General features: G+C 51.4%; 1 protein-coding gene across 2 annotated transcripts in view; it reads right to left on the bottom strand.

Moving 5' to 3' along the window:
• Nucleotides 1-3,981: 3,981 nt before the first annotated feature.
• Nucleotides 3,982-15,050, bottom strand: part of NECTIN1 (nectin cell adhesion molecule 1) — a 102,289-nt gene continuing 91,220 nt past the window's right edge. The window contains exons 9-10 of one of the 2 annotated variants that reach the window (XM_077189962.1): nt 13,912-14,096; nt 7,759-7,894 (exon numbers count right to left, since the gene is read on the bottom strand). In XM_077189962.1, the coding sequence (XP_077046077.1) occupies nt 13,956-14,096 (141 nt within the window). In that variant the 3' untranslated portion in view covers nt 7,759-7,894; nt 13,912-13,955. Of the gene's footprint in view, nt 7,895-13,911; nt 14,097-15,050 lie in introns of both variants that reach the window. The other variant, XM_077189961.1, reaches the window with a different exon arrangement.

Below are 15,050 nucleotides of genomic sequence, written 5' to 3'. Positions count from 1 at the left end.
TGGAGACTTCTCAGGCTTCATTAAAGACATGGGGATCATTATTTTCCTCCTTCAGCCGGGGGAATCTCCTCCTGAAAGGATCTTTTGGCAGCCAGGGATGGACCTAACGAGGACAGTGACCGATGGGAGGGCCTCTGTGGGTTCTATAAACACCATTGATTTTCACATTCTCAGAGAAATGAATTAGGTGCCAATTGTGTGGGAACTGAGTCCCTGCCTCCTGCACTGGGAGAACAGAACTGCAAACACCGAGTGACCCCCGAGGAAAGAAAAGGCTGGGGAGGGAGGGAATGCAGATGTGGGATTGAAAAGGTTGTCTCCAGTTTGGTGCCCTGCCATTGTGCCTTAGGAAAGGGCATTTCCCAGCTAATCAGGCTGATGTTAAACCGTGAGGAAATGGGTTTGAGCTCCCTCCTCGAACCTGGTTGCTGCCTAATGTCAGAATTCCCTCCTAAAGGGGACCAGAAGAGAGAGAAAATGGTGGGGATTGAGTGACTAAAGTGAGATGGGCTCCTCCCTGCTCCACAGCACTTTGCACTCACACGAATCCAGCTGCATATTTATATCCTCACGCTTGGCAGATGACAAAACAGACACACAGGCATCACCTCTGTGCCAGTCACAGGGAGATTGGCATTTATATCACCATTGCCATCATATTTACCCTTCCAGGGCTTCCCATCTCCTGTGGCAGACAGCCCTGCACCTCTGGGAGCTGCAGGGACACGGGGGTCACAGGCAGTGACAGGATGCTGTGGCCCCAGAGCCGTGACAAATGACACAGCCTGTGCCACAGGGCTCTGCCCGCTGCTCTAACCCATCATCACCACCACGGGGAACAGCTCTGGCCCTGCAGCTGGGGGTGGTTTAATCTTCTGCAGGGCTGTAACCACTCTGAACCCCGTGTCTAACATCACTCAGCGTGACTGCTTAATTACAGTAATTAGGGAGCGTGCTAGGAACCTGTGCTGTGTGACAGGGAGGGATTGCATGCAGGAAAAGGATTCCCTGGGGTCAGGTCCCTTAGGAGGGGATCCTGCCCATCCCTGCAGCTCCTGGGCTCGGGGAGCTGGGGAGCCTCAGCAGGGCACCTGCAGCTTCTCCTGCTTCCTCCTCCCCTCCCGTCCCCAGCCTGGGTTTTACTCTCTAAAATCAGCAAAACCTTTCTCCTGAAACTCTCTAAAATCAGCGAAACCTTTCTCCTGAAACTCTCTAAAATCAGCAAAACCTTACTCCTGGCTGCTCTTTAGGAGAGGGGCAGGTGCTGGGTAATTCCAGAGGTGTCCCTGGGAGGGCAGGAGGTGACACCATCACCACCAAGTGATGTGGAGCCCCTGGAGCCCCTCCACACCATCACCACCAAGTGTTGTGCAGTCTTTCCACACCATCAGGACAGTGGGAGTGTTCCTCACCTCCAGCTCTCAGGGAGTGCAGGTGGATGAACCCTTCAGCTGGATAAACCTTTCAGCTGGATAAACCCTCCAACCTGGCAAAGGCACGTGGGGAGCTGGCACACAGCACTGCTGTCACCCCAAAGGCACGGCCAGGGTGGCCTTTCCAGCCCCTGGCACCCTCAAATCTCCCTCCTATTTCAGCCCCCTGAGCACTTTGCCTTAGGTCAGGCAGAAAATCCTCTGTGTCCTGTGCTGGGAGCAGCTTCCAGAGGCTCAGGGCAGCTCTGCAGCAGGTGTGGAGCTGGATCTCCTGTGAACAAACCTTTCCCCACAGCACCAAGCACGTCCTGCAGAGCGCTCCCTGCTCTGCTCCTCACACCTGCTCTCCCCTGGGCTGGAAAAAATCCTAATTTCACACCAGCACTGCTGACCTTCCCCGTCCTGCCGGGTCTCAGAGCCACCCCAGCCTGCTGTGCCAGCCCTGAGGTGGCACACACGACTCTGGTCGCACTTTAGCAGGCGCTAAAGGGACACAAGGATTAGGAGCTGCCCCCAGCCAGGACAGAAATAATCCTGACCCCGCAGCCCTGCACCGAGGAAAAGCCCTGCCTCTGACTTAATGAACCGCGAATTCCAGCGTAATGAGTTTTATGCTGAGGAGAATAATTAATGTAATTAGTAGCGATATGAAAATGATGGCACCGGAGCCTGGATGGCGAGGGGGAAGGGAGGCTGGGGGCGGGAGGAAGCTTGGAGGAAAAGTTCCTTCCCTCTATGGTGCTGTTCCGCCAGAGGAGCAGGGCTGGATGCATTCTTGGCAGCCTTTAAAGCCTCACCTCCCATCTGCCATAAAGGGGAAGAAAATAGAGCATGACAGTAGAGAGAGAAAAAAAAAAATTAAAATAAAAAAGAAGAGCTCAGCCTGCCCTGTTTGCAGCAGGGATGTGAAATCTTCAGAGCAGCCCTTTCCTGTGCTGGCCTTGAATTTGCAGCTCCTCCTTGAATTTGAACATTCTCCACCCTCCATGGGGCCTTTTTTTTTAGTTCTAGGAGAAAATATCTTTATAAAGGTAATTAGATGGTAAAACAACATTTTTTCACCTTACACTGCGTAAGTATCAATTTACTCATCCTGTGTAAGTGTTTTGATAGGTTTGATATATTTAGTGCTGTCCAAGAGCTGTATTTTAGTTTTATACATATGAATAGATGCATAAATTTCTCCACAGCCATAAAATGGCCCAGCAGGAAGTTTCCTGCTCTGACTGTGGCACTGATCAGACATTCAGCACTGGGGAAAGGGACCACAGAACTCAGTGTCCCTGACCCTGCCAGCCACGAGGAAATAAGAAAGGAGCTGGGATTGATGTGTTTTCCTGTTGGAGTGGGCAGCTTCCACCTGTGCAAGGTGTTTCTGGGTGTTGGTGTGACTTTTCAGCTCCCATGGGCCATGTTCAGATGGGCATTGGTGGCAGTCTGTGGGCAAATGTTTGAATAACTTCCATGCAGGAGGCGAATCCAGATTCTTTCCCCTTCCTGGGAAGTAAACACAGTCCTGGGGGGAGATGCCAGGATCCAGAAGTGCAGGATAAACCTGTCTGTGTGCAGGCTGAGCAGAGCATTGCCAGCCCTCTGCTCCCACCATCCTGTGTGATATCCTGGCCCTGAGGAGAATTTTGCCTCTCCTGGATGTTCCTGAGGAGCAGCCCAGAGAAACTCTGGAGTTCTCAGCACAATCGTGTCAGCTCCTCTCCCACAACCCAATAAACCCTTCCCAGTCGTGACCAGCTTTGGCTGCTGCTGCTGCTGGTGCATTCAGGCCCTCCACCCTCCCTCTCTGCCCCATCCCTCAACTCAGCCCCAAATCTGTGGCTAAACTGCTCCAAAGGGCCTTCACCCAGAGGCAGAGGCTCCATCCTTGTGCAGAGCAGCTTTGCTGGTCAGAAATATCCTGGGCCTTTTTCGTTCTCAGAGTTAGCGCTAAAAAAACCGCCATCAATAAACGGTTTATTGATCAATTTGTGTCTGATAGGGACCTCCTGAGGAAGTTTGGAGTGTTCAGATGGATTCACACCCTGGTGCAACCTCCACTGAGCGCCTGCCCCAGGAGAAGTGGGCTGGGGAGGAGGAGGAGGAGGAGGAACCTCCCTTTTCTTTCCCTAAATAGCTGCTGGCCCCAGGACTGGCTGTTTGTGGCTGGATCTGTCCCACCCACGTGCAGGGGGAGGCTGGGAGGAGGATTCCCAAGCAGAGCGAAGAGGGGCTGGCATCTCCTGAGCAGCCAGGGCAGGCACCTGCAGCATCCATCACCCTGGAGGCCACTGAACCCTGCTCCTCTGCTTACCTTTGGGTGCTGGCTGCCCTGTGCTGCAGGCAGGGGGGGATGCAGCAGGAAAAGTGGGTTATTCCATCCTGAGGAGCCTCTGGAATGGTCAGAGAGAAGGCAGGAGTGCCTGTGGGGGCATTTTAGGGGGTGCAGTGCAAGGAGTGAGGGATGTGGAGGACAGCTCAGCAAGGAGGCAGCCCTGGGAGCAAGGCAGACATCAAACACCCCACACAGGCCCCACAGGCAGGACAGGAGTTGCTGTAACTCTTCAGCTCACTTTTATTTAAGTTCTGTGATCAGTCTTTTTCCATCTGCAAGAGCTCTGGTGTCAGCGCCACCCACGCATGGAACAGAACCCATGACATTTCACCCTGGTGACAGGAAGAGCAGCTCCATCTTAGGGGTCTTTCCAACCTAAACGATTCCCTATCCTACAGCACCAGCTCCTCCCAGCCCACTGGATCCCACTCCACCGGTTTCCAGCTGCACTTGCTCAGTGACCCAGGCCCAGGGCTCAGTGCCCAGAGCAGGGATCTTGTAAAGTCAATTGGCACCGTGTCAGCAGGAGAACACCTCCCCCTGGGCCTGATCCAGCACCTGCAAGCTCCCCCCAGGCATGGGTAGCCTCATCCTGGGGCAAAGTGAGGATTTAGCCCATGGCAGCAGGTGCAGGGGAGTTTGGGCAGAGCCATTGGCTGAGGCTGCCCAATGTAGGGAAAAAGGAGGGAGGAACAAGAGCCCTGAATCAGAACCACTTCCAAGCACACATTTGTAAAACCAAAGCAGTGCACTCACTATTTCTTACTTCAGGGCTGTCCTTCAGGGTTTCCCCCCTTTTCCTAGGGTGCAGAGGAATTTGGTGGCGTGTGGCGAGCCCCTCTTGCCATTTATTGAGATCAAACCAGCTCCTCAGGAGAGGCAGAGAGAACCAAGACATTCCTAGACTAAATACCTGTGCTGGCATAAGTCAAACTACTGCTTTGAACTGAGGCTTCCTCTGCCTTTTACCTTTTCAGGGAGGATTGAAATCCTTTTGCTTTGCTGCAAGCCCAGTAAAACCCTTTGTGGCAGACTTCTGTGGGCAGCTGAGATTCAAAGCTGCACAAGGCAAGCAGAGTTTTTCTGTAATGCTGCAGTTTGTATCCCCTGCCTTCCCCTTGCTCATCAAAGCATCTTTGTCCCAGACATGGGCAGCAGAGAAAACCACCTGCAACGTGTTCTCAGCCTCCTCTGGCAAGCAATCATTTTGTCTGGCTTCTTTCCTCTTGTATCTGAAGACCTGAACATATTCCACTTCTCATTTAAATTCCTGGATCTGTCTGAAACCACATCAGGTGAAGGCTCCAAATCAAACCACGGTACAGGCAGAGCTCTGCTGTTCCAGGCATGCAGGTAGGGAAGCTTGGAATGGGGTTTTTTTCTTGCTTTTTCCTCATGGTCAGTGGTGCTGGGTTGATTCCAGGACATCAGAGACCCGTGGGGCTCCCAGCACCTCCTCACCTTTCCAAAGAGAGGGAGCAGAGGCAGGTTTGGCAGATTCAGCGTGGGGTGAATGTGGTGGCTGTGCCCTCAGTTCAGAGCACACCCAGTTTCCAGCTCCACAGTAACCCAAGGTGTGTTGGGGAGAAAACCAGGGAGAAAAATGCATTTTCTGATAGAGACCTGGAGCACTGGAGTCCTTTGGTGTGAGGGAGCAACCAGCTGAATCCTCTGGAGACTGGCAGAGGAAATGGGACCACAAATGATTCCAGAAAGGTTTGCATCAGTCAGGACTGGCAGGACGGGGTTGAAAAGTTGTGTGCAGTGCTCTAAGGCTGTGCCCTGCTGATCCTCCCCTGATCCTTTGGGAATGAGGGTGCTCCACGCACCAGCACATGGCAGAGCTGCTGCTGCCCATTCCAGCAAAAAATGCATCAAAAACTCCCCTTCATCCCCTCCTCAGCCAGCCAGGCACCCCCATGTGGCTCAGCTGATGCACCCACCTGTCACTGAGTGTGAGGCCACCTCCAGCAGGAAAAGCCTCTGCAGGTGCAGCAATTCCCCCACAAACCTTGTCCTGCTCGGGCGCCGGGGAAGGGCTGGGAAGAGCTGGGGGTGTTTTTTTGCCATTCTGGGGGATCCATGCACGTGGTGTGATCCCCCCAGGGCTGTGCTGCCCGACTGCCCAGGGTGTGAACCCCCTGTCCCCCATCCAGATGTGTCTGTCAGCCTGCAGGGAGGCAGAGTGGCCCAGATGTGCAGCTGTGGGGAGGAGCAGGGACAGGCAGGACGGGGTGACAGGGACACAGCAAGGGCAGGGAACAGGCAGAGCTGCTGAGATCCAGCTGGACAAAGATAAATGGGTGCCTCAGAGCAGGAGCTGGGCTGGGACACCTGTGTGGTCACACGTCCCCTGACAGGAGCTGTCACCTGCTGGGAGTTCCATTCCTCACCTGTTCCCAGCAGCACTGATGGGTTTGGGGTGCCTGGGCAGCAGGGCAAGGGTGTGGTGCCACCTCTCCCTCCCACGTGGCCTCAGCTCCAGCATCCTCACGTTTCCCAGAGGGATTTTAGTGCCTGCAGAATGCCAGGTTTGCAAAGCAAAGGAAATTCCCCGAGGCAAAGCAAAGGAAATGCCCTCTGGCCGCAAAGCTTTGTCCCCTTGTTCAGAACCATCCCAGCCTCACCTCTTCCATGCCAGGGGTGAAACAGATGGGAGTTATCCCTGAAACCAAGCTCTGAGGCAGGATGTTCGTTCCTTGTCCTCCTCTTCCTCTTCTTTGCTTTTATATACATTGAAGTGTATATCGATATTTATATATTTTTTTTCTCTAATACAAGTGAACACAAATGTGATGTGGAGATAAATTCCCTTCTCTAGAACACTTTGTGGTCACGGGAATGTACACGTTTGGATTTACACACCCACACGCATTCCAATATCAAAAAAAGGTGTAGTCCCAAAACTAAGATGCTTTTATAAAAGTTAAAAGGCCAAATTCCTCTATTGGCTTTTTTCCTTCATTAAGAGCAAGGAGATTACCTGAAATCCTGATTTGTTCTTCATATTCTGCCTGAGTTAATTTTAAAATTCCAATCAACAGATGCGAGGAAGAGAAGGGGGAAAAGCTCGTGGGGGGCCACGTTAGGCTTTGGAAGGAAAATTAGAGAGAATGTTTTCCTTGATAATTATTTTCTCCTTTGGGTTTCAGGTTATCAGACCTGTTATTTAAAGGATGCTTTCTCCAAATGTGTTGACTCCAAAACATGTCTCCTTTAAAAGAGTCAATCCAGGAGATTGGGAGTGGGAGCAGGAAGGGAAAAGGACAGAAACAAACCGCCTAAACCGTGCCCTGATCTCTATTTTTGGGTTGGTTTTGAGCATCTTTCATTATAAGCATCTTATGATTTGGTTGAGCAATCTTGGCTGTTCAGCTCTTCACAAACAGGGATTTGCTATCCCCACTTCCAAGGGGGAAAAGGAGCAGGGAAAAAAAAATAAAAAAAGAAATAAAAAGCCACAGGCTCAGCTTTGAGCACTGGCTGTGCTGTAAAACCTCACAGAAGCTGCAGCGAGGGCTGGGGATGATCCACACCCGGCTACTCCGGCATGAGGAGTGCAGGAATCAACACAGGGGGAAACCTACGGACACTGGACTGGGCTGGGCACATCCCATCCACCACAGGGCAGCTGTCACCCACAGACACATGCACACACAGAGCCAGGAGGAGAAAAGAAAGATGCAGGTACTGGAGAGGACGTGGGAGAAGGCAGAGTGTTCCCTTGAGCGTTAGCAAGCCAGGCAGACACTTGGAACTAATCATGGCAATTGCACCCGGATTGAAAACCCAATCAATAAAATGAGCAATGGCAAAGGGAGGGGAGGGCTGGAAGGCCTTGGTTGTTGAGCCACAGGAGAGGTGAAAACCATGAGTTTCTTCATTATTTTTTTTTTTTTTTTGCAGTGTTGACACTTTAAACATACTGTTCCTTAGGACAGATGTAAGGAGCCCGGGAGCCGGGAGGTGGGCAGCAGAAGGAGATGTCGGAATGGTGAGGATAAAGATCTTGTGGGAGGTCTGACAAGGGGGCATAGACATGAGGGATCTTCTCCAGATATCGATCTTCATGTGAGTAACAGCGGGTCAGGTAATCACTCGCATTCGATATCTCTGAGTGACACTTTCCAAAGTTCTGCAAGTAGAGACAAAAGTCAACGGGTGAAAACTCCGGGATCCACGGCCAGAAAACACACACAGCCCTTCAGCTCCTTGCTGAGACACACAGAGAGCAAGCAGGATGGAATATTAACCAGTTTACAGAGCTCACTGCTTGAGGAAAATGGAAACCCAGGTGATAAATCCTCACGCTGCAAAGTTTCTGTCTCGCTGCCTGAAACACCCAGATCGTTGATGAATATGTATGGGCTGGGCATGGTTTGTCCCTTGTCTGTAAATACTCTGCTCTCTGGACTAAACAAGCAGCCAGCCAAAGGAAGGGCAGTTTATTCCTACGCTTTCTAACCTGAGTTTTGGAACAGCAGTGCTTGAAGGCATCATTAATCCAAGCCAGGCCTGTGCTCTGCCATTGAAAGGGCACAAGTGTCCTACGGGGGCTGGGGATGCAGAACGAGCTCACTGTGCCTGTTGTTAACGTGGGGGACAGGAGTGCTGGGCTTTACCTGTGCGAGCAGCTCCCCTCGGGGTGGCTTCTGTGAGCCAAATCAAGCACAGCGAACACAAAACCGCTTCCAAACCCGAGGCTGCTCTGTCGGCTTCTGCCTCTGTGCGTGGATGCTTTGCCCTGCTGGGGTTGAGGGAGCATCTCTCCCACATCCCAGGGCTGCGGCTCCCCAGAGGGTGGCAGCACATGGGAAGGATTCCTCCCTGCTCCCGTTCCTGCTTTGGAAACCCTGCAGGGTGACCCAAGCAGGATGGACATTTGTTTGTAAAACCAACCGGCTCTCAGGGGTGCTCACCAGGAGATAATTCCTTCTCCAAGAGGGAGCAAACAGCGCTGGAAAACGTTTTGATGCTTGGGGTTTGAAGCAAGGAACTTGCCCTTGAGTCCTTCCTTGTTCCCTTTCAAAATCCCAGGAACAGTCAGTTTAGTGGAAAGGACAAGGGTTTGGCCCTCAGGAGAAAACGCCTGAAGGAACAGAGCAATCCACTCCAGCTCCTGGATGAATATTTCACCAGGATGCTTTAAAAATCCAAAATCCTATAGAAAACAAGGTGTTGGCAATAATTTATTGATGGCTCAGACTGCTGGGAGAGGCACAAAGGCAATTTTGGGAACAGTCTGGCTGAGCCCAGTGAGGGAAAGTTTGCTTGGGCTCCAGGAAAACAGCAGCAACGCTGAGGCCAACCTCATTTTCATTTCCCTTCCATTGGCAAACTGTTTATCCTACAGATTGAGCTTTTAAAAGTCAGTAGTGGAGTTGCTGTGATGGGATCCTACATTTGGGTGGGCCTTTCCCACAGTTTTTGTCCATTTTAGCCTTTTAATTGCCAAGTGAAAATGTGGATAAGTGCAGCATTAGAGATCTTCAACCAGAGGAGCCCAAGCCAGGGGCCTTGAAAAAGCCTCATTGACTCTACCTTAAATAAATGTTTGCTGTTCTTTTGACCAGCTGATAAAAGAGGTAAAAAGAAGCTCACAGACTGGGAGAATGGGATGTGTAAAGTCCTCTCCCTGTACAACCTACTCTTAAGAACTGTCACACTCAACAGAGCCCCTTTCCACACCTGGAACGGGGAAAAAAATCTGTATTTAGCCACGCTCTCCTCCTGCTTTAATTTTCTGGGTTAAGCTAGCCTGAAAGGGAAGTTGTCTTAATTACAGAAATTTAGTAAGACAAAGCAGGCAAGGGGGTTTCTTGTAATTTGTTATCAGTTAAGTGGGAGGAGAAGTTTCTGCAGAGGATTTGCTGGTGCTGTGTGCAGGTCTGCTGGACAGAAAGGCCTCCTAGGAGAGATCCTTGGTTAACAAAAGTGGAAGCTGAGCTGGATGTGATCAGGTGGCAGCAAAAGGGGCTGTGAGGCACTTTTACAGGCTGTCTGTGACAATGCACGGGGTCAGCAGAGCATTTCTCCTCCTGCTTATCTGCCAGTTAATGTGGCTGTGAGACAGGGCCCGTGAGGCATGGCCAAAGGCACCCAGTGCAGTTCTGTCAGCACTTCTGTTTGCACAGGTGAGTGCAAACAAATCCCTCTCTCCTTGCTGGCCCCTCTTTTGTGCTCGCTCCTCACAGGTGGGGTCAGGGCAGGGCAGCTGGAGAATATCAGGGCCAAAGGAAGAGAATTCCCGTTCTCCTTTTACCTTTCCTCAGCACCTGAGCTGGGAGTTGCTTTGCTCCTGCTTTGCTCCCCGAGCTCGTTTGTGGAGTGGCAAAAGGGAGGAGAACAAAACCAGCCTGGTGTTTTCGAACACATCTCGCCGCCGGTGCCCTTTGACTTCCTTCCCCAGTCCCACTGTGACTTTTCCCCAATCTAATTTATCTTTAACGAAGTTTGAAATTAAATTAGGGATAATGAACTAATTAAATTGAACTGGCACACGATTCTACCACCTTCCCCCACCTGACTTCTCCCACTTGCCTTTGTCTCCAGCATGACTCCATGCAATTCTTCATTATCTGGGTTACATCCTCCCTTCTCAGTTTTATTTCCAAGGGCTTGATTAAAGGGGATGTCAGCAATCTATCCATTTCAGACAGCCTGGCAGATTACCTTTAAACAGGCTGTATTTGATTGAATTAGGGAGCTTTCATTTCTGCCATGACTTTAACTCAACCCTTCTCCATCCCTCCACACCCAATTCCATCTTTTCTTCTGTTTGCAGAACATCTCTTTGGGTAGCAGGAGGTGTGAGGCAGCTGACCATGTCCTGTACTTTTAATCATCTTGGAATAATGAGTTCCTACTGGTCTGAAAGTGGGAAACTCCTTCTCAGTGACCCGAGGGTTTCTCTGCTACGGTTTTTGGGAAATCTGAAGATTTTACAGATGAGAGTTGGACGGCAAATGGTTTTCTCTGCTTGGCCAAGCACAATTTTGCACTTCTGGAATGGGTTCACCTGTGCTTTCCTGGCTGGGGAAAAGCCCCTGCTACTCAAAACTCCTGAAATTTTGGGCTGCCACTACCCTGACCCCCCCTCATCTGTTGGTTTGGAATTTTGGGCTGCAGCACAGGCTGATGGCCAGGAAGGAGCAGCTCTGTTGAGTGACAGTGTCACAAAGCTGCTGTCACACTGTGGGCCAGCCAGGGCAGAGGCTGAGGCTGTTGGGGGACAGAAAATACACTGGGAAACAAAAAAATAAATATTTCCTCTTGGTGCTGGGAGCCTCACATCCTCTCCTCCCCTGGGTCTGAACTCCCTGCTCGGGGTATTCGGGGAATTTTTCCACTTCCAAGTATGGCCATGATTTTAGGGATATCTAGGAGGGTTCCTGCTCTGTTTGGTGCTTTATCTGCAAGGGAGCTCTTGGATAATCCCTGTCCTGAGTCAAGAATGAGCACTGATGTGTCAGGGATGAGCAGGAACCGGAGCTTGGGCTCCTGTGAGGACAGAACTGAGGACAAGTGGGACAGAGGGACTCACCCCTGGCTTCAGGAAATAAAAAGATTGAGCTGAAATTCCCAAAATACAGAGCAAGGACCTGTGGTGAGGGATGCATTCAGACACATGCAAGTATTAATTATGCAGAAAACTTGCTCAGAACGTTGCATTCCTTCTCACAGCATGCTTTTCTCTTCCCCTGCTCCCTCTGGTACCTACCTGGTCCGTGATCCTACAGCACCTCACACCACCAATCATCCCAAACATTTCCCTCCTGGCTGTTTCTCTCCCAAATCCTCCTCTCCACCCTTCTGGAGTCAAGGCAGGGCTGATATCCTTATTTAAAAATGGGAAGCTAATAAGGAGCCACCTCTTTGCAAGTTCTCCTGCAATTTGGAAATTTTGCAATTTCTCCTGCAACTTGGAAACGGGAATTTGAACCCTGGTCACTGATTTGTTGTGTTCTTGATTCCAAGTCTGATGGTTTCCAGCTATTCCTGCTGCAACAGGGACAAGAAATTCCCAAGAAAACGGAGAGCTGGAGTGTGGGGAGGTGAAGGGGGAGGAAATAATCAAAAAAAGCATAAAAAAAAATTAAATTGCCCTGATCTGTGGTGTGTCTTAGCAGGGAGATTACACCTTCAAAGCACCATATGACTGGCTTTATTTTTACTTCAGAGAGACTGGGAGGATTTCCAAATTTGGATTTGGAGGATTACTGTCCTTTTGCTGACAATAAAATTCCCCACCCTGGGGAGGACGAGGCGAGACCTCCCAGGATGGATTAGGGAGCTCTTGCCTTGTTTGGAGCAGTGGGAGCAGCCCAGGAATCTGTTGGGAACGGGAGGTGAAGACACGAAGGAGAGGGGCTGGTTTCCACCACCCCTTCCTCAGGGCTGGAATTCTCATCCCAGAGAGGCTGGGGGTGCCTGGGAGCACAGTGACAAACAGATCCCCACAGGGAAACAGAGGGAAGGGAAAAACCAAACCCATCCAGAACTTACTGTCCACTCTCGCTCGTTACGTCTACGAAGACCTTGATCCTCATTCTGGGAGCAGGAGTGGGTGAGACACCACAAGAGAGAGAGGTTATGGATCTGCTCCGGCCCAGGCTGCTGCAGACACTCACCTAGGAGGGCTTTTGCTACACCAGGGGAGCTACAGGGCTGCTTCCAGCACGGGGAACACCAGGGAGAACAGGGACAGGGCAAACTGGAGCAGCCCCTGCGCAGCTCGCACCCAGCAGTGGGTGCTGCACCCTCACCACGGAGCTCCTCAGCTCAGGGGGACACTACACAGGATTGTTCAGTGGGGCTTTTCAAAAATGCCATTTTCCTCCTGGTTGTCTTCCTTCCCTTCCCAATGATGCAATGGCCTTTATCTTCTCCAAGCCATCCCTTTCTGGCCCCAAGCTGCCGCTTCTCTTGAGCCTCCTCTGATCGACCTGGGCTGACCAGGAGGGATTCAAGGACCTCCAAAGCACCTCTCCATTTGCTGGCTGCCTTTTCTCCTCTCCCTTCCCTTCCTTTAGACCCACAGATCCTTCCTGCTGCTGGAAAGGCAGCAAAACAAAGGGGAAGGAGCAAAGCAGAGCCTGGAGTCTCCACAACCTCAGGAGTGAGGGAGAGCTGGAGCCAAGGACAGGGGCACCAGCGGCATTTCCTTGGCCAAAAACTCTTGGAATCATCCAGCAAAGGTGGGAAAGGAGAGATCTCTCCCTTTCAGGGACCTGGTGGCTTTAATAACCGAGAAAAAGCTGTGATTATGGGGCAAAGGGACATGGGAAGAGCTGAAGTCACCCCAGTTTTAATGTTTTTTCCACTAAAAAAATCTTCATTCAGAGGGTTACTGGAGAGGGTCCAGAACAAGCAACTGAGTCCAAATCACTCCCTGCCACAGGACCTGAGCTTGAAAGACTTTGGTGAGGCTTGAAAAAGTCCGGAGAGCAGGGCTCAGCCTGTGCCTGGCTTTGAGAAGGAGAACACCAAGGAAAAGAATCTCTCCCTCTCTCCCAGGCATCCAAACTCGCCACCTGCAGCAGCCTCAGCCACCCAGCCCTGTCACTGTCACATGCACAGTCCCTCTCTGCCTGTCTCCTATCCACGGAGTCTTTCAGCTGGGGGAACCTTTAGGTGCTCCCATATTCTGTCACATCCTCTCCCACCTTGTTCTTTCACACATGCACATATGCTCCATCTTCTCTAGAGTTACTTCCACATGCACACAAGCCCTTCCTTTTTAAAATTTTCCTTTCCATCATTCCCTTGTCCTGGGAACAAGGAAGGGGAGAGCCCTCTTAGCATCTCTGACTTTCTGATTCCTCAGAAATTCCCTCAACCAGAGCAGGAACTTCAAACCCACCTGGAGCAGGGGGGGCCAAACCAAGCCATGAACCCTCTCCCCCTGTCCCACATGCCTGGCTGCAGGAAGCAAAGGGGAAACACAGCAAAAAGAGCATGCAGAGAGGCAAGGCAAGGCAAAGGCATTCTGGGCAGCACCCCCAAAAAAAAAAAGAAAAAGAGAGACAGAAAGAGAGCAGGAGAGCAGGCAGGGAGGGACAGACAGACAGAGCGCTCCAGAGGGAGGGAGGAATGCAGGGAGGGGGCACTTTGAGGGGTGCAGTGAGGGAGGCAGAGTGTTGTGGTGAGTACCTGGAGGCCAGAATCTGAGGGGAAAGGGCCTAGAGTGACATGCGCTAGCGAAGGTTGGGCTGGATGGTTGCATACTCGACTAGGTCTCCTCCTGCATGGATGGAGCTCCGAGGGCTGGGTGACACAGCCAGAGCCGACGTGTCCAGCTCTGCATACTGGACATCACAGTCCTTGTTGCCAGGGTTCTGGAGAGAAGAGAGCAGCAAGGCAGTGGGGGGACACGAGGGAGGAGTGGGGGGCAGAGGGGCCGTGCAGATGGTGAGGGGTGAGACAGGACACGGAGGGGGTGAAGGGGGAAGAAAGAAGAAAAAGGGTGAGGAGGGAGGGGAGGAGTAAGAAAACAGGGGGGGAGTAAGAAAAAACAGTTAAAAAGAAGGAGGTAGGGAGGTAATGAATAATCAGTCAGGTAAAATCCCAAATCAAAGCAAAAGTCACAAAGGTGCTGCTCCCCCAAAGGCAGAGCTGAGTGACCCAGCGCTGGCTGGCAGCACTCCCAGCCACTGCCCCTTTCCCTGGGGCTGCTCCCAGCACCATCTCACTGCTCTGATCTTCCACTGAACCCCCCTGGCACCAGCATTTTCCTTAGCTGGGGCTGGGTCAGTGAGTTCAAACCTTACAATGCACCTGAGCTGTTTCTACCCCAGAGTTTGGGATTCGCTGCAAACAGGTTTGGGGAACATGAGTGAAAATCCTTGGTTTGAAATTTGGGGTTTTGGGAAGGAGATACCCAGAGGGAATGGCTTTAAAGCCAAGACTCTAAAGGCATGGCCACAGGGGAATGTCAGTGTTGCTCTGCCCCAATGTGGGAAATGTGGAGTGCTGAAGAGCACAGTTAACACAAGGCTTGGCTGCACAGCTTGGCACTGCAGATTACCTCTGCAGCACGAGTTTGTCATCCTAACACGGTCTAAGAGATGCTAAAAGCATCCTCCTTTGGCATGGAAATATTTATGGGCATTCCTTCACTAAGCAGGCTTATCAGCAAGGACTGCATGAATGGAATATTATCCAATTTGTCTCATCATTCCTATCCAGGCATCTTTCATGCAGATAATAATAATGGGAGAAGCCTGGAAGGCAGGATAGCCCAGAGCTTGTGGCCCAGGGGGGAAAAGGATCACCAGGAGGAGCCTTGGGGC

Source organism: Agelaius phoeniceus, chromosome 23 (genome assembly GCF_051311805.1).
Source record: "Agelaius phoeniceus isolate bAgePho1 chromosome 23, bAgePho1.hap1, whole genome shotgun sequence".
Taxonomy (NCBI): domain Eukaryota; kingdom Metazoa; phylum Chordata; class Aves; order Passeriformes; family Icteridae; genus Agelaius; species Agelaius phoeniceus.
Note: the sequence above shows the minus strand (reverse complement) of the source record. Positions and strands in the feature narration are given on the sequence as shown.